The sequence below is a fragment of the Apium graveolens genome, chromosome 10 (genome assembly GCF_009905375.1).
Source record: "Apium graveolens cultivar Ventura chromosome 10, ASM990537v1, whole genome shotgun sequence".
NCBI lineage: Eukaryota > Viridiplantae > Streptophyta > Magnoliopsida > Apiales > Apiaceae > Apium > Apium graveolens.
In genome coordinates this window covers 45,063,924-45,087,479 of record NC_133656.1, presented here as the reverse complement: position 1 = coordinate 45,087,479, position 23,556 = coordinate 45,063,924, and the positions used below count along the sequence as shown (strand labels likewise).

Sequence of the window (23,556 nt, the reverse complement as noted above, 5' to 3'; positions counted from 1 at the left end):
CACTATTTTTGAACACATAACAAAGATGCTTATTTGACCGTGCAATGAATAAGGTCCCAAAAGACTTATGCAATAATACCCATGTAGCGAGCGTTAGGTTAGCGGATCCCACACTATAAAAGCCTTAGGTCACTAGGCACAAAGTCCCCTAGAACTTAATAACTCGAGTATTAAAGAGCTCACTCTTGATCAATTATGCATAAACACATACTTTTTTTCTTTTTTTCTTTTTTTTCAATAATTTCTGAATGAGTGCGCTTCGCTCCATCTCATTCAACCCTAGACTACTCATACAAATATGAGCCGGCTACTAGCCATTTGACGCCTAACCTAACAACTACTAGCAATGAAATCCATGTTTTTCTCCAGATAAAAAAAATCAGTATTTTTACGTCATTACAAGAATATCACAAATTCTAAATATAACCAAATGATTAAATCTCAACAACAAACAAGTATGATCATGATCTAGATCAAAAGCAACCCTATAAGACTTTGTGAAAATATTTGTTTCTGGCATGCAAATCAATTCATTAAGACTTAAACATCCCTCTATTCGTCATCACCACACTCAAATCAACATCAACTTATCAAATATCATAGTTCATCTTAAGGGATCATGCTAAATATGCATGCAAATGCAACTATATGAAATCACGTAAAAACAAACAAATATGTCCTAAATGAACAATCATGCAAAAATATGAATGAACTACAAATAAACATGCAATATGAATCTATATGAATCTATGTGGACACACACACACTACTAATCCTTACATTATCTCCCCCAAACTTAAAATTTTCAATGTCCTCATTGAAGATAATAATAAGGATTTCAGGTATACCTAGTCAGCGGGAGAGTCACCCTCGTCGGTGGAGGATCAGGTGGCCAATCAACCTTGCCACCAATGTCTCGGACAACAGTACCGAAAGCGTGTGTCAAATCTTCAGTAAAACGATGGTGAATGTCGTGCATGGCCTCCATACGCCTAGTCACTCGCCTGTATTGCTCATCACCAAGACCAAACCTATCAACTGTCTGTGGCGCATGAGAAGAACCCTCTGTAAGCACTGGAAGATCCGTCAGGCCACCTCTACATCATCAAAAATATATCTCAACCCCTTATCATGGGGTGCACCTAAGAATGAATAACTCAAGTGATCTGGCTTTCGGTTAAGCTCAAGTATGGGAGCTTCTTGAATAAATGGTTCAAAACGCTCATGAGAAATTTTCAGCTCTGCTACCCCAAGAGAATCGAATGGAAAATCCAACTTCCTCTCCCACGGAGGTGCATTCAAAACCTGCATTTGCTCTACTTTAAAGAACTCCTCTTTAGCTGTGGGTAACTTTATTTCCTTGAACACATTAAAAGTGACCTTTTGATCGTAAACCTTCATCAAAAGCTCTCATTTTTGCACATCGATCATAGTTCGGCCTGTAGCCAAGAATGGTCTTCCCAAGATGATGGGAATCTTCTTATCTTCCTCGAAATCAAGAATTACAAAATTAGTAGGGAAGAAGAGTTTATCCACCTTGACCAAGACATCCCCCACTATACCTCGTGGATAAGCGATGGAACGGTCAGCTAGTTGAAATGACATGTATGTTCGTTTCGGATCAGGCAGACCAAGCTTCTTGAAGATAGATAAGGGCATCAGATTGATGCTAGCTCCTAAATCACATAAACACTTGTTGAACGACAAGTTCCCGATGGTGCAAGGAATAGTGAAGCTTCCAGGATCTTTAAGCTTCGGAGGCAACTTCTGTTGCAACATAGCACTGCATTCCTCCGTTAGAGCAACGGTCTCTAAGTCATCGAGCTTCACTTTCCGAGATAGAATACCTTTCATAAACCTCTCATAGCTAGGCATCTGTTCAAGAGCTTCAGCGAAAAGTATGTTGATATGAAGTTTCTTGAACACCTCCAGAAACTTCTCAAACTGCTTATCCAGCTTTTTCTTCTGCAGCCTCTTAGGAAAAGGAGGTGGAGGATAGATCTGTTTCTCCCCTGTATTAACCTCAGGAGGAGTGTGTTCCACAGTAGTCTTCCTTGGTTCCACCTCTGCTTCCTTCTGCACTTCTTCTTCATCCACAACTGCATTTTCTGAATCTTGAGATTTTTTAGGCTCTTCGTCATGCTGAATTTGGGGTCTTGCGACCTTTCCAGACCTCAAGGTGATGGCGTTCACCTGTTCTTCAACTTCCCTCTTGCCTGGATTTGTTTCTGTATCACTAGGAAGCGTTCCTGGTGGTCGATTCAATAAGGCATTAGCAATTTGCCCTATTTGGTTCTCCAGAGTCTTGATAGAAACAGCCTGGCTTTGGCATATAAGAGCCTGGTTTTTGCACATAAGCCTCAACTCCTCCAATTTAGATTTTTCATTCGAATATAGGCCTGCATCATGAGTTTGTTGTTGAAGTTGGAGTTGTTGTCTTGGTGCAATTTGTTGCTGAAAACCAGGAGGGTTGAATAGCTTATTTCCAAACTGCTGGAACGGCTGTTGCATCGCATTCTGATTGTTGCTCCGACTGAAGTTAGGATGATTCCAGTTTTCAGGATGATAAGTGTCTGGAACTGGTTGCTGCGATCTCTGAAAGTTGCTCACAAACTGAGCTGATTCACTAGATATAACGCATTGCTCTATCACATACGGACCTGCACACAGCTCACAAACACTAATTATCTGCTTAACACCATAGTTAGCCAGAGAATCGATCTTCATAGACAACGCCTTTAGTTGAGCAGTGATAGCCGTAGTTGTATCCACCTCAAGAACTCTTGCTACCTTGCTCTGTGGGAATCTCTGGGCTGGATACTGATATTCATTAGCAGCCATCAGTTCAATTAGATCATAAGCTTCCTCATAGCTCTTTACCCATAATGCTCCACCTGTTGCTGCATCAAGCATGGGTCTGGACTGTGCTCCCAACCCATTGTAAAAATAATTGATGATCATCCAATCAGGCATTCCATGATGAGGACACTTCCTAAGCATCTCCTTGTAGCGCTCCCAAGCTTCATATAAAGATTCTCCTGATTGCTGCGCAAATTGAGTAAGAGCATTCCTGATTGCAGTTGTCTTCGCCATAGGGAAGAATTTAGTAAGAAACTTCTGAGCAAGATCTTCCCAAGTAGTAATCGAACCAGCTGGTAGAGAGTGTAACCAGCTCTTAGCCTTGTCCCTCAGAGAGAATGGGAACAGTCTCAGCTTCATAGCATCTTCAGAAACACCATTGAACCTGAAGGTGTCGCAGATCTCTATGAAATCCCTAATGTATGTATTGGGATCTTCCGTTGGAGAACCCCCAAACTAAACTGAAGTCTGTACCCATTGAATTATGCCAGGATTGATCTCAAAGGTATTAGCTGTGATAACTGGCCGGATAATGCTAGATTGAATGTCATTGATCTTGGGTTGAGAAAAATCCATCAAGGCTTTCGTTCGTGCTGCTGGATCTCCCATTGTAATGAGTACCTGAAACAAAACCAAATAAACCGTGAAAGTAAAAGAATTCGAGTCAGTGAACTTTAACGACCACTGATGACAAACACATAAACTAAAAATTAACACCGAGTCCCCGGCAGCGGCGCCAAAAACTTGTTAGGGCAAAAATACGCGCTAAAATACACACAAGTATACGCGTTCACAAGTAGTATAAGATATAAATCAGATTTGTTCCCATAGAGACTGGTTTAGGTTAAGTTCAATTTATGCACCTATGCAAGAATGTATGGTTATCGCTCAATGCCAAGACAAATAACAAATTGGGTTTTTATTAAACTAAGAGATTATACTAAATAACATTAACTAAAAGAATTGAGGTTGAATTACTATATATGACAAACATGGGATTCCAACTTCATTAAATACTTCATTCAATAGCCGTATTATTCCTAACCTTAGCATGTGATGGTAATGACACTAATCAGATAACACGAAACCGATAAACGCCAACTTTCGTTGCACGAGTACCATTCTACTAGACATCCACAAAAGAGATAGAAGCTGAATAGGCACCAATTATATTGAGACCCTATATGTCTATAGAATTTGACAACATAACGATTTAAGCATAAGTTATTAATCTTGATTACATCGGGCAAGTAAAACGGTTAGAATTACCTACGAATCATGCATAACAAATACATGAACCTATGCTAGCATGACAAGTTCTAAATCTCTATATTCACTGTCGCTTCAATAGAGATTAATACGTTATCTTATATGTTAGCTACGCACATAAGACGAATAAGCACAACCAATACTAGGATATCAATCAATCACCACACACCAAGATATCAAAACAATTAACTATTGAAATCCATAAGTAAATCCGCTAGAACCCCATGACAACGATTAGCCCATAATCGAACTCATCGTCACCTTGGGTTCCAATGAAAGCATGGTATAAAACAAGGTCTTAATAAACTGAATAATAATTAAAGTACGAATAAACGAGATCTAGGTTCAACAAGAATGAAAACGAGCATCCAAAGTTACAACAAATTCAAAGAATCACAAGTTGAAAACAAAATCTTCTTTATGAGAGTTGTTCTGTGCTTCTAGGTCTTCTCCTTGGTATCCCAATCTTTCCGGATGATGAAAAACCCTTTTTAAGTATATATACGCCCCTTGTGGACCTGGACCCTTAAAATTGTCAAATTCCACTAAAAAAAGGCTTTTTCAGCGAAATCAGCGACCAACCGCGCCTTGGGCGGCCGCTCAGCTCTCCGGGCGGCCGCTCAGCTCTCCTGGGCGGCCGCTCAGCTCCTGTCTGGAAAAATTTCTGATGAATCTTGTTTTGGCCATAACTTGAGTTCTACTCGTCAGAATTAGGCGATTCAACTGCCCACGCGTAGCTATTGAGATTCTCTACAACTTGACAATGGCCTTGGATTCCAAATCTGATCACTTTTTTATCATATTTCCTTTAAAAGCTCATTTCTTCATATAACTGATACATGGAATGCAATAACACAAAAACACATCAAAATACCAACAACTTGAGTCCAAAACACCAATTTAAGCTTGTAAAGCGTTCCAAGTGGATATAAAATCCACTTATCAATATGCACTCTCCCACACACAATCTCAGTTTTTCCCTCCGTTTTTAATTTGATATATATATATATATATTATCAATACTTTTTGGTAAGGATTGACAACTAACTTGATAATTCTTATTAAAGATGATTTAAACGAGTATGTGAAGCTTTTAAAGAGGTCGGTTTTAAATGCACAAAAAAATTGTACTAATTTAAACTTATACAGTTATACTAGATGTTATAAAAACCGGCCGTATTACCGATAATTTGGCCGAAATATCGATAAAATTCATAATACTGATATAATTACCACAAATCGCTGCATAATACGTTTTTTGTAAATCGGGTCAAAAACGAGTCTAAAATCGACAAAGTCAACGGATTGGTGAACAGTGAAATATGTATATAAAGAGGAGAGGGAGGGAGAGAAGAAGTGATGAGATAAATAGAGAGCTTGACCTTGAAGGAAAGTGGTCGAAAGTGACGACACGAATAAGAAAAGATAAAGAGCCTAGTTCATGTTATCATTTAGAAAGAGAAAAGAAGAAAAAGGAGACTATCACATGAATAAGTCGAGTGTTTGTATTAAAATGGCACGCCTAACGATGCTTTGTTACTGTGTAACTTTACTAAATGTGTACAAGAAGGGAGATTGTGTTTACAACTGAGTGGTAGATTAGTAGTAGTAGTATTATAATTATGGTTTGTGCCGTGACATGCAAGCCCAATTACACTTTAAATATTTAAAATATGTATATATTTTAGAATAATATTAATATATATCCGATTTTACTCTGATTTAATATTTCAATGTTGATTATCTGATAAATCGTAAATTAATATCTCAACCGATTTGATCCAATTTCTATAACCATGGTTATACTGTATTAACTTAGCTGGTGAGTAATAGTTTGTGTAACGAGTAATCTATACTATACTATAATAACCAGAATGGGGTATAATTTGGTATGTCTTTTTTTATTGGTTTGGTTATACCCCATTTATGACTGTCGGATCTTTTTAATCAAGTGATCAGGACCGTTAGATTCAAATACTAAAAGAGTATACACTACTCAATCTCAAAGGTTCGAACCCCGCGAACAACAAATATTTATATTATTATTTATACACTACTAAGATCTCATGTTCGAACCCCACCAATATCAAATTTTTTATATTATTATTTATATATTACCCAAGATTCATATTCGAATCCCGCCAATAACAAATATATTTATTATTATTTATAAAAATACTAATAAGATAATGATTAATAAAACTTATTATAACCTTAAAAAATATAAAAATATTAATGAAAATCCGTACACGGGTTATAAAGTTAGTAGTGGATAATTAATTAGGTGTAGAAATAGTTGTCCGTATAACCCAATAGTAAATAGAAAAAATGACAAAAATAACTCTTTTTTTAGAGTTTGTGACAAAAATACCTCTTTTTAAAATTTTGGCCAAAATTACCCGTCTAATACGCATTTTTCAGTTGGGTATGCTAATACGCATTTTAAAAATGGGTAATTCGTATTAAAAAAAATTGAAAAAATAAAATAAAAAATAAGATACGCATTCACAAAATGCGTATCACCCATTTGATTCTGGTGATACGCATTTGTGACATGCATATCACATGTTCTATCTCTTTTTTTTATGTAATACCCGTTTTTCAGATGCGTAATAGATTTACCCATTTCTAAAATACGTATTAGAAGGGTATTTTTGGGCATAAACTCCAAAAAGTGGTATTCTTGTTACAACTTGTAAAAAAAAAGTATTTTTGGCCATCACCGGGTAAATACGTACATGTTCATGAATACCGAAATTTCCTCCATTTGTTTCGGTTCAATAAATTGGTAGACTGTAGACACCACAGTCAGTCAAATCATCGTCCTGAATTTCTTCAACCCTATCGTCATCAAGTCCAAACCCTAGTTCCATAGAACCAATAGGTACGCGCACACACTCGCTTGTATATAATTTATATACACAATATTTATGTTTTGTTAATTAGTTCATTATATGTGCTATTTAGTGCTTTGGTGTGTGCTTAATTGTTGTTTGCATGTAAACTCCAAATAATTAGCATTTGTGAAACTAGCACATTAGATATACTTTAAAAGTAATAATATAAACTGATGTGATCAAGTGAGTTCTGTCTATATATAGATATTTAGATAGGTATGTTCTTTGGCAGTACTGTTCATTCGTGTAATATATGTTCTTAGAGTCATTGTGTTTATTGATTATATTGTGTACATAATTGACATGGCTTTATAATGCTATGCTATCTTCCTTACAAATATTGTAATTAATTGCTTAATCTTCCTCGATTATGCGGCTTACGAGATATCTTAATAGGGTGAGGTTCAATTAGGACTTTGTTATGATTTATGACTTTAGAGTTAATCTGAATCTTATATGTACACATAATCAGTGACTGAAATTTATGGGTTCTGCTGTTGCAGTACATTGTTGTTGTTCGGCTGCTGCAGAACACCATGTTTCCTCTGTAAATTATAGAATATGGTGTTTTTAGCAGAGCATCGGGATTTATTTACAAACTATAGTACATATAATTTTTAGAATAATTTTTTCTTTAACATGATACAAAAATTATCAATTCTATAGAACTCCATAGAACTCATAGAACTCAGCCCTCTATATACATATTACAAAAATTAGTATGCCAAAAAAGTAATTAAGAATTAGGGATGACAATCGGGTCGGATCAGGTCGGGTATTGCAGAATCCATATCCAAACCCGAAAATTTTAATCATATCCGAACCCGAAAAATACCCGAAAATGAATACCCGAACCTGATCCATCGAATTTTGGATCGGATTCGTTCGAGTATACCCGAAACCCGATTTTTTTTTGAACTGGATATTCATACCCGAACCCGAAACCCGAACCCGAACCCGAAATCTTAAAATTTGTATAATTATTGATATCGGAAGTTCTTGGGATCAAACACGCGATATGTAGAGAAAGAGTTTTAATGTGTCATCTCCAACCACTACACCACATCATTAATTGTGTTATTATATGTATAGTTAATATTTAAAAAATCAACTCAATTGATACCCAGTTTTTTAATTTATTACTAAAAGATGTTTTGTTAACCTTATAAACCTTATCACCCGTTTAAATGATTGAATAATTATATTTAATTAAACTTTATAGTTAGTTAATTTTTAACATAAATATAAAAATATATGTTCTAAAAATTATATAATAATATGTATAATGTATATTATTAATATATATATATATTATAATGTGTAATATATAAAATTCTAATATTATATATATGGAGTTAAGTTCTATGGAGACCACTTTTTTTTGGAGACCTCGGAGACCATTTATGTTCTACAAGCTAAATATTGCATAAAAACATTGCAAAACATATTATTTTGCGAATCATGCTCTACAAATATCCTTATTTTATTCAAAATCTTAATATCATATATGTACTGCATGTAAAACATTACAAAAATATTTTATTCTGCAAAACATGTTAAGTTTGCAGGTTCAGCTTGCAGAATATACACATTCTACTTATTAAACTTAAATGATCTTCAATAATTTTAATGAATTAGTGATACTCGTAAAACATACTTCACAAAATAATATATTTTATATTGTTTTGATTGCAAAACATATGTGGTCTCCAAGGTCTCCGATGAAAACGTGGTCTCCATATAACTTTTCTCTATATAATTAATATATATATATATTTAATATATATATATAATAATTCGGGTTTTTTCGAATTAGTTTTATAGTTCTATGTTTAAGGTAGTTCTAAATAGAACCTGACCCCACTTCAATATTGTTCTTTGGAATAATATTTTTTTTCTTTCCTAACATATTTTGTTCTGAATGATTGATCAATATAATTTTCAATTCTAAATCCAATTCATTGAAACTTTTCGTGGTTTTCGTCACAAGTTAAAGGTTATTGCAGATCTTGTTTCTCTTCTTTTGCTTTCAATTGTTCTCCTTTCTCAGTTCATGTGTACTCAACATAAAATTCTTAATTTTCTCTTTCTATAATTGTGTTGCGAAGAGGTAATCAGATATTATCGCTAACAAACAACATAATGACTTAATTTAACAATATCAAAAGAAGTAGTATACTCTGTTCTGTTTTACAAAATTAATTTAAATAGGATAATTGAAGAACATGTGACATTTATTTGGGGGGGGGACAAAATAATTAATTAAGAGACACTACTCCTAAGGCCCTAAAACATGAGTTTGCAGATTTAAGTTTGCTTATTTACAATAAGTTGGGTTGATTCAATTTAAAAAGAACTTGGGTTCGTTCCCATTGGTTTGATTTGCTTATTTTTCTTATAGGAGCCTAATACTTTGATTCTCACCATGTTTGCTTTGTGACTTCACAAAGCAAATGCTTGTCCTCAGTTAATCTTAATTAATATAACACAAAGTAAAAGCTTGTCCTCAGTATATCTTAATTAATATAAATAAATTAGTAAAAAAAGTATTTTTGATAGGTTTCCTTAGTACCATTATATTTGAGCTAGTATTTTTAGCCCTAAAGATTTTATATAATTAAGAAGGAATTCTAATGAACTTAACGACACGTGTAAATAAAATTTTCTATCAATGTTTCTTGAACTGCTGGATTATATGACGCATATAATTAACATCTTTTAACATCTTTAAACCTTCAGATGCTGAAACCTCAACAAAGTAATCATATGACTAGTTTAAGTATAAAGCCACTTGTTCCTTTGTAGATTTTTCTAAATTACTATTTTATTCTTCCTTCTCTTTCAGATTTAAGGTCACTAGTATGTACATATGATCCGATTCTAGAGTTCCGGTCCATGGAAGCTTTAGGTACTCAGTTACTTCCATGTGATAGCAATGGGGAGTGCATGGTGTGCAAGAAGGCGACATGGGAAGAGGAGATTCTGACATGCAACACATGTGCTACTCCCTGGCATCTTCCCTGTCTTGGGAATTCCATGCCTGCTCATACATCTTATTGGGAATGTCCTGACTGCTTCTCCCTCCCCAACCAATCCATCTCTGCAATATCTCAAATTGCACCTGCTGTTGTACCATCTAAGCCCCGGAAGGGTAAAACACAAGAACACCTCTTCACCCTACCCAATTTTAAAGAGGATGATGTTGTGAACAATAATCAAGTTCTTGAGATTTTTGAAGAGAGTCTCAAGTGTTCCTTCTGTATGCAGCTTCCTCAGAGTCCAGTCACCGTTATGTTTCTATCTTTACTTCTATATATCTTCATTTTAAAGTACACTGGAAAAAGTTTTGAGTAGTCTTGCATGAAAGTGCAGAATTATTACCCGTCTTTTCTAAATTCAGGAATTCGTAATTTCCTTTCCTTTTTAGTTTTTTAAATATGGTCAAATATTGTTTTATGTTCAGTGAATCCGAACCTAGCTTTCGATATTCACGAGCACAATTTCTCACAATTTCAATAATCTCAAAAGTTTTAGTTTTGTTTTGAAATGTTGCAAGAGAGTGGAGATTTGAATTCTCTTCCCCAAATCACACCATATGTTTTGCAAACCATACTTTGATAAGATTTACTATCGAAACGAGTGTAATTATAGCTTCTTTTGAATGATTATGGCTACTCTGTTTCCATTCCAGATACTCTGTGGTCACAATTTTTGCCTCAAGTGTTTCCAGAAGTGGGTTGGACAAGGGAAGCGCACTTGTGCTAAATGTCGCTCTATAATCCCATCTAAGATGGTAAGTAACCCTTGTATAAACTCTTCACTTTCTGTTGCTATTCAGATAGCAAAATCTAGTTCTCTTGAGGGGACAGCGAAGGCCTGTGACTTTGTTCACAGCCAAAACAAGCTTGGCAAAGCATACAGTCACGAGTCCGCAAAGAAAGTCGGAAAGAAAACTGCTTTCAGGGAAAACACTTTTGTTACTGTTCCACCGGATCATTTTGGACCAATTTTAGCAGTTAATGATCCGCGTAGAAAGCAAGGTGTCTTAGTTGGGGAAAGTTGGGAGAGTTGGGAAGAATGCGGACAGTGGGGGGCACATGTATCGTACAATGAAGGGATATCTGGCCAGGCAGATTATGGGGCTCAGTCAGTGGCACTCTCTTGTGGGAAAGAAGATGGCGAGGACCACGGTGACTGGTTCATCTATACGACAAGGTTTATTATGTTTACTTTATGTTGGTACTTGTTGCTCTTATTTTTACTCAGTTTTTTAGCTTAATCAGTCATCTCAACATAGTAGTGCAGACTTTTGCAATTGACTCTTAGAGATGTGTCCATAAATAGGAATACCTACATTTATTTTAGGTTATGATGACCATGATTAATTTTGAAATATTGAAGAATAAGTTGGAACAATAAAATTATGTTATATCCTATATATAATTAGTGTAAGCCACTTAAAATGGTATGGTTAGATGGTTTGGTCGTTAGGGTTTATAAGGTAATTTCATAACTAAATCATCAGGGGGTTTATAAGGTCATTTCATAACTAAAATAGCCAGCATCCTCACACAAGCTCAAGTTCAAAGTACAAGTACAACAAAAAAATCAATTATTTTTTTTAAAAAAAGTAGTTTGATGAAACAAAGATGTAGTTTGTTCAATAAAACTCATTCTTATAATTATAATATGTAATTATTTAAAAAAAACCCTAAACAAATATATAAAGAACTATAGAAACAAACAAACTTATATGAACAAATACATAAATAAAAAATGCACAAAAAAGTTACATCAATTAATTAATAGATCAGAAAGTAGAGAAGTTCAAAGTACAACAAAACTGAATAATATTTTACAAAAAATGAAATATTTAAAAGATAAATAAAAGTAGGAGATACACTTATAGACAAAATAATTTAAAAATATGAATAAAAAAATATCATTCTAAAACCACAACATCATTTCATAACTAAAACAGTTATCTTTCTCGCACACGCTTTAAGTTGAAATACTGAAGTTCAAAGTACAAAAAATTAATTCATTTAAAAAAAATAGATTGGCCAATAAACTCGATGCAGTTTATTCAATAAAACTCATTCTAATCATTTATAATATGTAATTATTTTAAATAAAAACCCTAAACAAATATTAAAGAAACTATAGAAACAAACAAATATAAAGAAACCCATAACAAATAAAAGAAATATGGAAACAAACAAACATATATAAAGAACAAACACATTAATAAAAAATATAAAAATATGCACAACTAAGTTATCAATTAATTAATACATGAAGTTCAAAGTACAACAAAACAGAATAATATTTTACGAAAAATGAAATGATTAAAAGATAAATAAAAGTAGGAGAAACAACCATCGACAAAATGATTTAAAAATATAAATAAAAAATATAATTTTGAAACGAGAACATCATTTCATAACTAAAATAGCCTCACTCAGGTTTAAGTTCGAGTACCGAAGTTCAAAGTACAATGAAAAAAACTAATTCATTTTAAAAAAAAAGCTTGCCTAACAAACTCATGACATAAAGATGTTGTATGTTCAATTAAACTCATTCTAATCATTTATAATATATAATTATTTTATATAAAAATTCTAAATAAATATCAAAAAGTTATAGAAACAAACAAATATAAAGAACAAATTCATAAACAAAAGATATAAAAAATATACAAATAAGTTAAATCAATTAATTAATACATCAGAAAGTACATAGTTCAAAGTACAACAAAAAACTAATTAATTTTTTAAAAAAGTAGTCTGCCTAATAAACTCAAAAAATAAAGATGTAGTTTGTTTAATAAAACTCATTATAATCATTTATGATATGAAATTAATGTAATTGAAACCCAAAACAAATATCAAAAACTTTTATAAACAAAAGAATAAATAAAAAGAACAAATACATAAAAAAGCATAAAAAATGTACAAATAAGTTACATCAATTAATTAATATGATATTACCACAAACAAACATTCTCTTAAAAAAATAAAAACAAAAACTTGATTTGACTGGACACACATTGAGTATTTAATGCAAGAAATTTAATTACAATAATATTTTAGGAAAAATGAAATAATTAAAAAATAAATAAATATACGAGATATAACTATGGACCAAATTATTTAAAACCATAAATAAAAAATTTCATTTCGAAGCCACAACATAAAGTAAAATATTATACATAAATTATAAGATACATTACTAATTTTAATTTATAAAATTAACTAAAGTTAAATTTAATTAGAATAATATCTTAGGATAAATAAAATTATTTAAAAAATAAATGAAAAAAGAATTAAAATACTTATATTAATAATTTACAAATAACTCGTGCGATACGGGTATAAAACTAGTAAAATAAGGAAGACTAATAGTTACTCCCTCCGTCCCTAAATTGTTTACGTTACTTTTCGGCATGCTTTAAATGCTCGTTTAAAGTATAGTTTTATAATATTTTTTTTAAAAATTTTTTTTTTGAATAAAAGTTTTATGTTTAAACTTTTATTCAAAATTTTTTTTTTGAAAAAACATTATGAAACTATACTTTATAGAAGTCTCGAAATGCGTGCCGAATAGTAACGTAAACATCACAGTGGGACGGAGGGAGTATTAGTTAGGAATGATTTTGAAGATAATGATTTAATTTGATTCCCTACGTCTTTGGTTTACTGCTTATTCATTCAAATTTAAGCGTTTGATATAGGCTAAGACAAATATGTTATTGTTAGATTGAGTTGACTCTCTCTCTCTCTCCCTCCCCATCTCCGTGTTATTGTTAGCATTGAGTTGACTCCCTCCCTCCCTCCCTCTCTCTCTCTCTCTTCCCTATTTCTGTTACAGTAATGGGAGAGATCTGCTTGAGTGTGAACAAACAAGCAAACGGTTTCATCAGAAGTTGGAGACCTACAATGAAGCTTTACGTGTTAGTTTTGAAGAGGGCTATCCTGTTCGAGTTGTAAGGTGAGCTTTTCGAAGAACAAATCTCTTACAATATCTAGTTTGTTGTAATGCTAAATTATCTGTTGAAATGTTATATATCTGAAATGTGCACTACCTCCTACGGCTTTCTACTTTTGTAGATATTCTTCATGGAAGATCCTAGATCAAGCTGAGGTACATCACAATACTTCTAGAATCAATGCGGGACACAAAAATGATGCAGATTACTGTGGTCAACATGCTATTTTTGAAGCTGAAGATCAAGTCTTGGTGCATATACGTTGTGAACATATTCTGGATGAAAAGAACTTGAAACTTCAAAACCAAAAGCTTGGACCATACAAAGTCCTTCACAAGATTAATTCCAATATGTATGTTCTGGATTTGCCAGACAATATGGGGATTACTAACATATTTGATAGCAAAGATCTTTCTCAAGAAAGTACAAAAAATTCTCTGGTCAATATTGATGCAACTTATCTCTTCCCATCTTATCCACATAACGAAATTGAGGATATCGTTGATACCAAGATTGTTTCAACTCGCAAGGGTAGCTACCAAAAGTATTTAGTAAAATGGAAAAACCTAGACTGGTCCAATTGCACATGGATATGCGATGTAGAGTTTCAACATTTTAATTGTGTTCTTTATGAGAAATACCACCGTTTCAGCTCTTCAGAGTCACTATTGACGAAGCGAGTGAGAGACAAATTTGACGAGCCCAAAAGATTTGGAAAGTATTACCGACGAGAAAGGAAATCAAATTTCCATTCTAATATGAATTTATTCGACAGGTTATGTGTTACCTCCTGAATGATGGTGCATGCTTCTATAAATTGGAAGCCTAAATGTTTTTTGTGGATTTATTGAGTATTTGATTGTGCATAATTCCCAAGGAAGAAAGTGAAAGAAATGCCTACTTCACATATACAAAATGCCATCTTTTTACTATGCCAAATACTATCTAATTCTCAAGATATCTTTTTGATGCTGTTGTTTTATATACACAGGCTCCAGAGAAAGAAACTTCCTTTTTATGCACCAAAATCAGGAATACGATATGATGGTATATACAGAATTGAAAAATGTTGGATGAAAGTTTGTAATAAAGTAAGAATCTTGTAAAGGAATTACGTAAATATGTAATATGATTTATATTTGTGGTTAAAAGTATCCACTGACATGTTTTAATTTTAGGGATGCAAGGTTTCTCACTATCTCTTTGTTCGGTGTGATAACGATCCTGCCCCATGGAGCAGGTTTCTGCTCTATCTGGGCACAAATGGATAGACCTAAGATAGGCGCTTGCACATCTGAATCTGTTTGTGTGATTTAGAATTGTCTTCTATAATATGTTCTCGACTGCCTTTAATGTATAATTATTTTCTGTAAATGTGCAGTGGTAACTATGGCGACCGGCCTAGGTCATTACCCGATATAAAAGAGCTGAAGACGGCAAGTGAAATTACAGAGAGAAAAGAAAGTCCTTCATGGGGTTACAATGTTAGAGTCTTTGCCTGTCTTGGTTGAAATTTTGCATATATATACAAATCCTTCAAATTTGTTTCTATGCTTATTTGTAATATTTAGCTGATGTGATCATTTTTTACACGAACATCAATCACACATTTTAGGGGACTGCACATGATTTTATTGAGTATACTTAATAACAATTTTTTTAAATGTATTTTATGCCATGGCAGTTATCGGAAATTGGTTACTTTGGCTACTTATTAACCACATAAAATTAAATATTAAATATTTTATAGCTGGTTGCAGAAAACAAAGTAGTGGCAGTTGTACTTAGGATGCCGTTCTAATCATGGTATTCAGAATTTTAGATTTTCTATATACATTGTACTCAGATTGATATTTTGCATTCAGGATGAAAAGGAAAGATGGGTGTGGTTAAAACCCCCACCAGTAAGTGGAAAACAAGCAAGCAGCCAAGATACAGAGGTTATAAGAAAAACAGGAAAGGCGAGGCATAAACATGCATCTTCAATTAAAGATAGGCTCTTGAAAGGTATGTTTCTGCTTTACCTTATTCCACCATTAACAGAAGAAAGAACTCCATATGTTGCTCAGGCTTAATTTTAAGGATGCAACACTAGTGCAGCATTTAGCTGTCTTATATGCCGGAAAGTGATGGTTCTACCTCTTACAACTCCCTGTGCACATAACTTCTGCAAGTCCTGTTTGTTGGGTGCTTTTTCTGGTCATCCTTGCATTAGACAGAGAAATTTTGAAGGTTGGCGGACATTACGAGTACAAAAATATATTATGAAATGCCCTTCATGTTCAAACAACATCTTCGATTTCCTTCAGAACCCACAGGTATAATCACTAATTCTGTTGCATTGTTTGTCATCAACCGGTGCCCTCCTTGTTGGATTGGCAAACTAAAGGACAATAAAGTGGAAGCACTTAAAGTCCAACTGTCATTATCATTTTAACTCTTGTTTTTTCTTTTCTCCATAGTTAAGAAAACTTTATTTGCTAAGAGTGTTAGAATTTGATAAATAAAATTGGGTAGATGTCTTGGTATTAATTGGTGCTGGATGGGTGCCAAATTTTAAACATAAGATCTTATGACAACTTTTGTACATCTGGGATATACTCTTTTTCTGCAGGTTAATACAGAGATGATGAGTGTGGTAAAGTCACTCCTCCATAAGGGTAAAGTGGAAAACAACGGGGAGGTTACCAAAAAAATGCGGGACCACTGTCAAAATATACATGTATAACGAAACCTTCCAACTTTTTTAAGTAACTTTGTCCGGTGAAACTTGCTTGGTTTTCTCGTAACTCAAGAGATTTCATGCCAGTATGTGAAACCTTCTGATGTGGTGGTATGTGGAGTTTTTTAGGTTTTTGTTTTACTGCTCAAATTCAGTAGTTTTAGTAATTAAAAGTTCCCCGAGGATAAACTTGAAATTAAAAGGTGTGACTTGCGACAAAAAACTATCAAGTGTTACTCTAAATAGAACAGTAATACCAAGGAATGTCTGATAATAAAGGATAAAAGAAAATTTGAGGTAGCAACTAACCGGACTTGGAGGCCATTAGCAAGTCGACATTCACGACGTCTGATAGCTTCCGATGATGTTGGCATGTGACGATCTAGCACATATGGAGAAAATCAAATAGAATGGTAGATCCCATTGTTCCACGTAATTTTATGTTACTCGGATTCGGCTAAAAATGCCCGACATACATGGATATGGGTCCAAATATTGGACTAGGCAACAGGTTAAAAAGTATTCATGTTTTTAGTATAAAACAAGTATTCAAATCTGAGTGTTGAGTGTCCGACACGGGGTACTCGAAACGAAACTAGGATGATGAGTCTTAGTAGATCAAGTACTTTTCAAAAACTAAATACAAGTGTCTTTTATTTTTAGGAGTGAAATACGAGATTGTTAGAAATGAGTTAAACATATTGTGAGAATTTCAATCATCAGAGTAGTGTCAACAATTTCTCAAGTCACTCTTGATTATAATATAAAAAAAAATTCTCAGGAATTTACTGTAGATTCATCTCCGATAAAATTCTTTATTTTCACTCTTTAAACAATAGTTTAATATTAAAGTATTTTTATTAGACATGAGTACAATACAAGTGGACAATAATACAAGCGGAGAGTTGCGTGCTTGTATTATATTATAATAAATTATAAATTAAAATTTATTGACACAAAATAGTGCACCAACAGTCTTTTAAGAGTAAGTCCAACAGCTTCCTTAAACATGTTCTTAACTCCAAATATAAGAAATGTGACAAAAAAAAATGCACTACAACAGTGTCTTAGTCTCATGTCTTATCTTCAAGGAATCACAAGTTATCCCTTATTTCATTTTTGTCAATAAAAAATTGATTTCTCTCTTTTCTTTTAAGTTCTTTTCTCTCTCTTCCTTTCATATCTTATTCAAATTTATTATTATTATAATAATAAGGAATGAAAATAAGGATCATTGTTGGAGTTCAAATTCAAAATCATGTCTTAAATCACTAAGAGTTAATATTTTATAATATTTATAAGGAACTTGTTAAGATACTGTTGGACTTACTCTAAGTCCCTTAAGTAGCTTCCCAAAAGTCAAGACACCCCTCTCATCCCTTATATTTAAAGAATCACTAGCCATTCCTTATTTTATTTCCTCAGCAAAAGGTTCATTTCTTTCATAATCTACATTTTTTCTCCATAACTTTTTATTAATAAAATTATTATTATTATTATTATTATTATTATTATTATTATAAGGAACAAATTTAAGAAATATTGTTGGAGTTAACCTATCATATAATATTCTAAATTACTAAAAGTTATATTTTTATAATATTTTTAAAGACGTGTTAGAATGCTGTTAAAGTTGCTCTTAAAAAAAAGAAAGATGGACTCTTAATAATTTGAGAAAGCATTATTTTTTAAGAGCAACTCCAATAGTTATCATATATATTCCTTCCTCAGTTAAATTTGAGGAGATTTAAGTAAAAAACATTTCCAACAACCTCCATGCCCTTCCCTAACTCTTAATCGATCTCCAATATTGAGGAACATCTTTTACTTCCTCTTTCAATTTTATATTGATTTATATCGAAATGTAATCCGTAGGACATTTAACATTTAGAATACCATTCTAGTCACATGCAATATGTTAAAAAATAAGGAACCAAAAATTAGGCGGGAGAGGGTGAATGACTAGTTTGAAATTTTTAAACTCTTCTCGAAAAATGAAATTAACTGTAAAACAAAGATTTTTAAATCAATTTATTATATATATATAATACAAAGAAATTGTTGATACATCTCCTAAGAAAAACAAGTTTCTTCTCAAGAATAGTTTCTTGAGTTGGATTATGGAGAGAAAAAATATTACAAGATGTTTTACTCAATGTTTCGCACAGCTAAAGACGAAATGTGCACTATATAGATACATCATTGTGCTGCTCAGTGTGCACATCTATCTACAACATGGAATGCTATCTTGTTAGGGTACACGTAGCAGCTTTTTGAGAACCAATTTATTTCGTTATTCGTTCCTGATCTTTTACTGCTTTGTTCTCTTTCTCTACAAGTTTGGCCGTAATTTTGACACACATGGACCACCTCCTGTATATTATGCTGTAGTGATCTGTTTCTTCGTTTCTGGTAATTTGTACATTTATTTGTCTTTTGTGAAAAGGCTGAGTAAAGATATCGTGAACTACTTTTGACTTGATTATGCTATCCAGTTTACTTCGGACTTCTCGATATAGTATAATTCTATACTTCACGATTTAGCATTTTTCCTCACTTCTCGGTGTAGCATATAATTAGACTGCTCGAGCTAGGTTAAGTTTGGACTTGAACTTCACTAAATGACTATAAACTGGACTTCACGATATGACTCTTTTAGACTTCACGATATTACTCTTCTAGATTTTATGATATTGGATTTAGAGAATTTCTGCAACTTTATTGATCTTCTATCTTCATTTTACTACTTGAACAATCTTCATTAAATTTCTATCAATATTGATTTATTCTATAACTATTATGTACAAGACTGTTGTATGAGAAACTCTAAACTCTTATAACATTATGAGTTGTCTAAAAGACAAATATGACAAGTACATTGAAACCTATTACTAAAATAAATGGTAAACTCTACATATGTTATATACTTGACACAATATAAAACATCAAAACATATAAAATTGATAAAGATGAACATTGAAGAGCCATTGTGGGAATGAAAAGATGAATTTGTATTTTAAATAACTAAGAGTCTATATAATAATATATATTTAAAAAAGAATGAAGAGTATTTCTTGAGTTGCTCTAAGAGCATCTTCAACCATCCCTTCAAATAAACTCTTAACTAAAAATATAAAGAGTAATGCTAAAATTAGAGTTCCATCACACTCATAGAGGCTTTTTAAAATTTAAGAGTGGTTTCTCTCTCGTCAATTTTAAGAGCAACTAAATAGCTCTTATCTATTATTTTATAGTAAACCAATAAAACATACTGAACCTCTCTTCCCATTTTTTTAGTATTTCACGAGTTTAAGTTCTTTTTAATAATATAAATATAAGTAAAGAGTGAATGTACATAGAATTGTTGTAGATGAACTTTTTTTGGAGAAGTTCGAATCCGTTTCATTCGGATATTGATCGGTTTTGGTTTGACATGATTACATTATATTGTTAAAAGCCAATAATATATATTTTATTTACGAGTTATTTAAAAGAATGTTGTAGATTCTCCTAGTGGGCTCTTAAATATGATATAAACATATGATATAAACAATGTGACTTTTAAAAAGTTAGGAAATAGATATTCATGTCAATTCCAATAATACTCTTTATTTTTCATTTTGAAGTTAAATATTAGTTATATTTCAAAATAATCATGAGAAAAATTTGAACTGAAACATTTGCAAATAAAAATTGTATTCATAAAAAAAATTAAGAGCTATGTAGTGGCTCTTAAATTAAAATAGAGGTGAGAGAAGAAGTTTTTAAGATTTTAAATGAGATGTTCTAAAAGTATTTAGAACAACATTTTTGTGTAATTATTCAGATCCATCAATTCGTCCTTCCATTATTTATACTACATAGTATATACTAAATCATAAAAACTGAACATGGGTAGAATTTACAGTTGTTTAACCCATGTTTTTGATACATTTCAGTTACGATCATTACATCTTTCAAATCAAGTTAACGAAAATGTTAGATTTAATTATAAAGTTAGGCCAAACAAGGTCTCAAGTTCAAATTCTACAAACATGTATTAAATAGTATCAAATAATATCACTAAACTTATTTTGTAGTCTCATGTTTGAATCGAATCCTGCCAACAAGATCTATTAGATAACACATTCGGTAAAACTTAAATATTCTATTCATATATAAAATAACAAAAATATAATAATGAGTGTTTATTGCCGATATACAGATTGTATTTCCATAAACTTTTTATATTCAGATTGCTAAAATATAAATAAAAAATATTAACAAATAAGACCCGCACATGTGACGCCCTCCCAATCATAGACCGGGATCGGGGAGTCACATCTTAACACTAACATATATAACCTGAATATAATATATATAATATAAATATAAAGACTCGACCCCGAATCGAATTCTGGATTCAAAACAGGTAATGGTCTGAAACAAGTATCTAAATGTAAATTTACAAATCTTATTAATACATTTAATTTAAATTTCCCTAAATAACTTCTATATGAAGTTACACAATAACTAAAATGTCTACAATCTTTGAACTAAATTCCTTACATTCGTCATACAACCTATCACCTCAAACTTCTTGTCAAAAGATCATCTAACCGAAGAAGCATCACAAACCTGCTTATGCGCCTAGGTTTATAATATTCACTTTTCTTGGCTATGCTCTTACTCCTGACAATCTTGACAATCTTAGGGCACGCTTAACTGAAAGGGGCTAGATAAGAGTAAGTCCAAGAGTGTTTTAAGAGATACCTTAAAAATATTATAAAATATGATTTCCTAGTAATTTAGGATAATATTCTCATGTATGCACTCCAACAACAATACTTTATAGTTGTATCTTATCATTAAAATAATATTATATTTGAATTATATTTGGAGGGAATGAAAAAGATGAGAGAGAAGATATGTGTAAAAAAAGAGTGAAACAAATTTTTTATTGAAAAAATTGAAATAAGGCATCCCTAATAGAGCCTTAAAATGAGGCATTTGATGGATATCCTAGTGTTTTAAGGCACCACACTAGGACATTGTTGGAGTATCTAATTAATCAAAATAACTCAAATTATAGTTTAGGACAACAATTTAAGACACTATTGTATTGGATTTGCTCTAAAAAGTGAGCCACAAAAGCTCAGCAAGCAACTGTAATCTAAACAGTTTTGAAGTTAATGCAACACATAAAAGTGTAAAGATGGAGTCAAATTTTTAAAATATAAACAATGTGAAAATTAATTGGAACATCACGAAAAGATGCTACGAGCTGCAACCGATGATCAGCCACGGAGTAGTTCCAAATCATACCTATACATGACTCTCAAATTTTTAAGAGGGGACCGACGTCTCAGTCAAAATTACAGTTCCAATCTACAGTTCCAATCTACAGGAAAGTTCAAAACACTTTCATTTTAAAAACATCACCATCCATTGGAATTTATAGGAAAATTTCGAGTCTGAAATTATTTTTAAATTCATTTTCAAGAAATCAACAATAAAGTTTCTCGTGGGGTTAAGTCTATGGAAATGCAATGTCAATGGGGACAAACAATAATATATATATATATATATATATCAATCAAAAGTATCTCCGGGGTACTTGCATTTCAAAGTAGTTCTTGAAGAATTTGAAAGGGATTAGGCTATTAAATTTAAGTAAAACAGTATCTAAAACAAGATATCAAAATGTGATAGTATCTATTCAAATCAAGAAGAGTGTATTTGAAGTCGAGGAAATGTTACTTGCCTCAAATTTGTTTTTCTTACAACTCGAAGATCCTACTTTAAAATTCTTCTAGATTAGCCTTTCATTCCTTTAATCCGCACTTTCCCTTCGCATTTACACATATATAAGACAATATTTCAACACCGTTTATAATCTAATTAACGTTCACCCTGAACGTCGAACTCTAATCCACCCTTTCGATAATCCTAGATAACTTACACTCTATCATAAAGTACATATACATTGATCATATAGCACATAGGCAAGTACATATTTGATCTTCATTTGAAAGCTTAGTTTTAAAATATTAAACATACTTGTTTTTAAAACAGAATTTTAAAAGTTAATTTTTTTGTTCTCTTCATTTTGAAAGCTTAGTTTTAAAACATTAAACATACTTGTTTTTAAAACAGAATTTTAAAAGTATTTTTTTTTTTTGTAAAATTTGATTAGGTAAAAGAAATGATTTTGGTTTTTAAAACAAATTTGAGAATCCAAGTTAATTAGTTTCAAGTCAAATAATGTCTAATTGGTCAAATCCACGTTATCCAACTAGTTAACTTGACTATACGCTAACTATGTTGGATTCTATACTATAATATAATAGCCGGAATAGAGATAATTTGGTTCAACGGTTTGGTTCAACGATAATTCCCTAATTTTGATTATTACAAAAATAGATAAATAGTGTTATATATCTAATAAACTACTAAATTATTAAACTACTACTAAATATAGTATACTTATCCTACTAAACTACGAATACAACTTATCCTATTATTAAAAGATATATATATATATATATATCTGCTAAACTACTAAATTGTTAAACTACTAGAAATAGTCTATTTATTCTACTAAATTACGACCACATGTTACTATTATTTTTATTATAAATTTATAATCATTATATATTTATATAAATATTTTAAAAATACAATATAACTGAATAAATAAAAATTTAAAATATTAATGGAAACCCGTGTATCGCACGGGATTTATGCTAGTATATCTTAATACTTATAAGACTTGGTAAATATTTAAGTAAACAGTTTTACACACATGATATTATAAATATTAGCTAACAAATTTATAGTTA

At 32.0% G+C, this 23,556-nt stretch overlaps 1 protein-coding gene, 1 long non-coding RNA gene and 1 other non-coding gene across 6 annotated transcripts; 2 read left to right on the top strand and 1 right to left on the bottom strand.

Moving 5' to 3' along the window:
- The first annotated feature begins 2,971 nt into the window (after positions 1-2,971).
- On the top strand, positions 2,972-3,078 carry LOC141694530 (small nucleolar RNA R71). The gene has a single exon (XR_012563825.1). It is a non-coding gene; the product is annotated as a small nucleolar RNA R71 (small nucleolar RNA).
- A 3,782-nt stretch (positions 3,079-6,860) lies between these two features.
- LOC141692308 (E3 ubiquitin-protein ligase ORTHRUS 2-like) lies at positions 6,861-16,876 on the top strand. 4 transcript variants are annotated; one of them, XM_074497084.1, is made up of 11 exons: positions 6,862-7,012; positions 9,871-10,313; positions 10,717-11,240; positions 13,896-14,015; positions 14,135-14,365; positions 15,005-15,104; positions 15,192-15,253; positions 15,395-15,497; positions 15,879-16,020; positions 16,114-16,331; positions 16,628-16,876. In XM_074497084.1, exons 2-11 carry the CDS (start codon positions 9,921-9,923, stop codon positions 16,739-16,741), a joined length of 2,007 nt encoding a protein of 668 aa, XP_074353185.1. In that variant the 5' UTR covers positions 6,862-7,012; positions 9,871-9,920; the 3' UTR covers positions 16,742-16,876. The 4 variants fall into 4 exon arrangements, with proteins under 4 accessions (XP_074353184.1, XP_074353185.1, XP_074353183.1 ...); XM_074497082.1 differs by having other exon boundaries at positions 14,135-14,788; XM_074497083.1 differs by lacking the exon at positions 16,628-16,876 and having other exon boundaries at positions 6,861-7,012; positions 14,135-14,788; positions 16,109-16,246.
- Positions 16,152-17,382, bottom strand: LOC141692309 (uncharacterized). The gene is made up of 2 exons (XR_012562798.1): positions 17,045-17,382; positions 16,152-16,396 (listed from the first exon to the last, which is right to left on the bottom strand). It is a non-coding gene; the product is annotated as an uncharacterized LOC141692309 (long non-coding RNA).
- Positions 17,383-23,556: the final 6,174 nt, after the last annotated feature.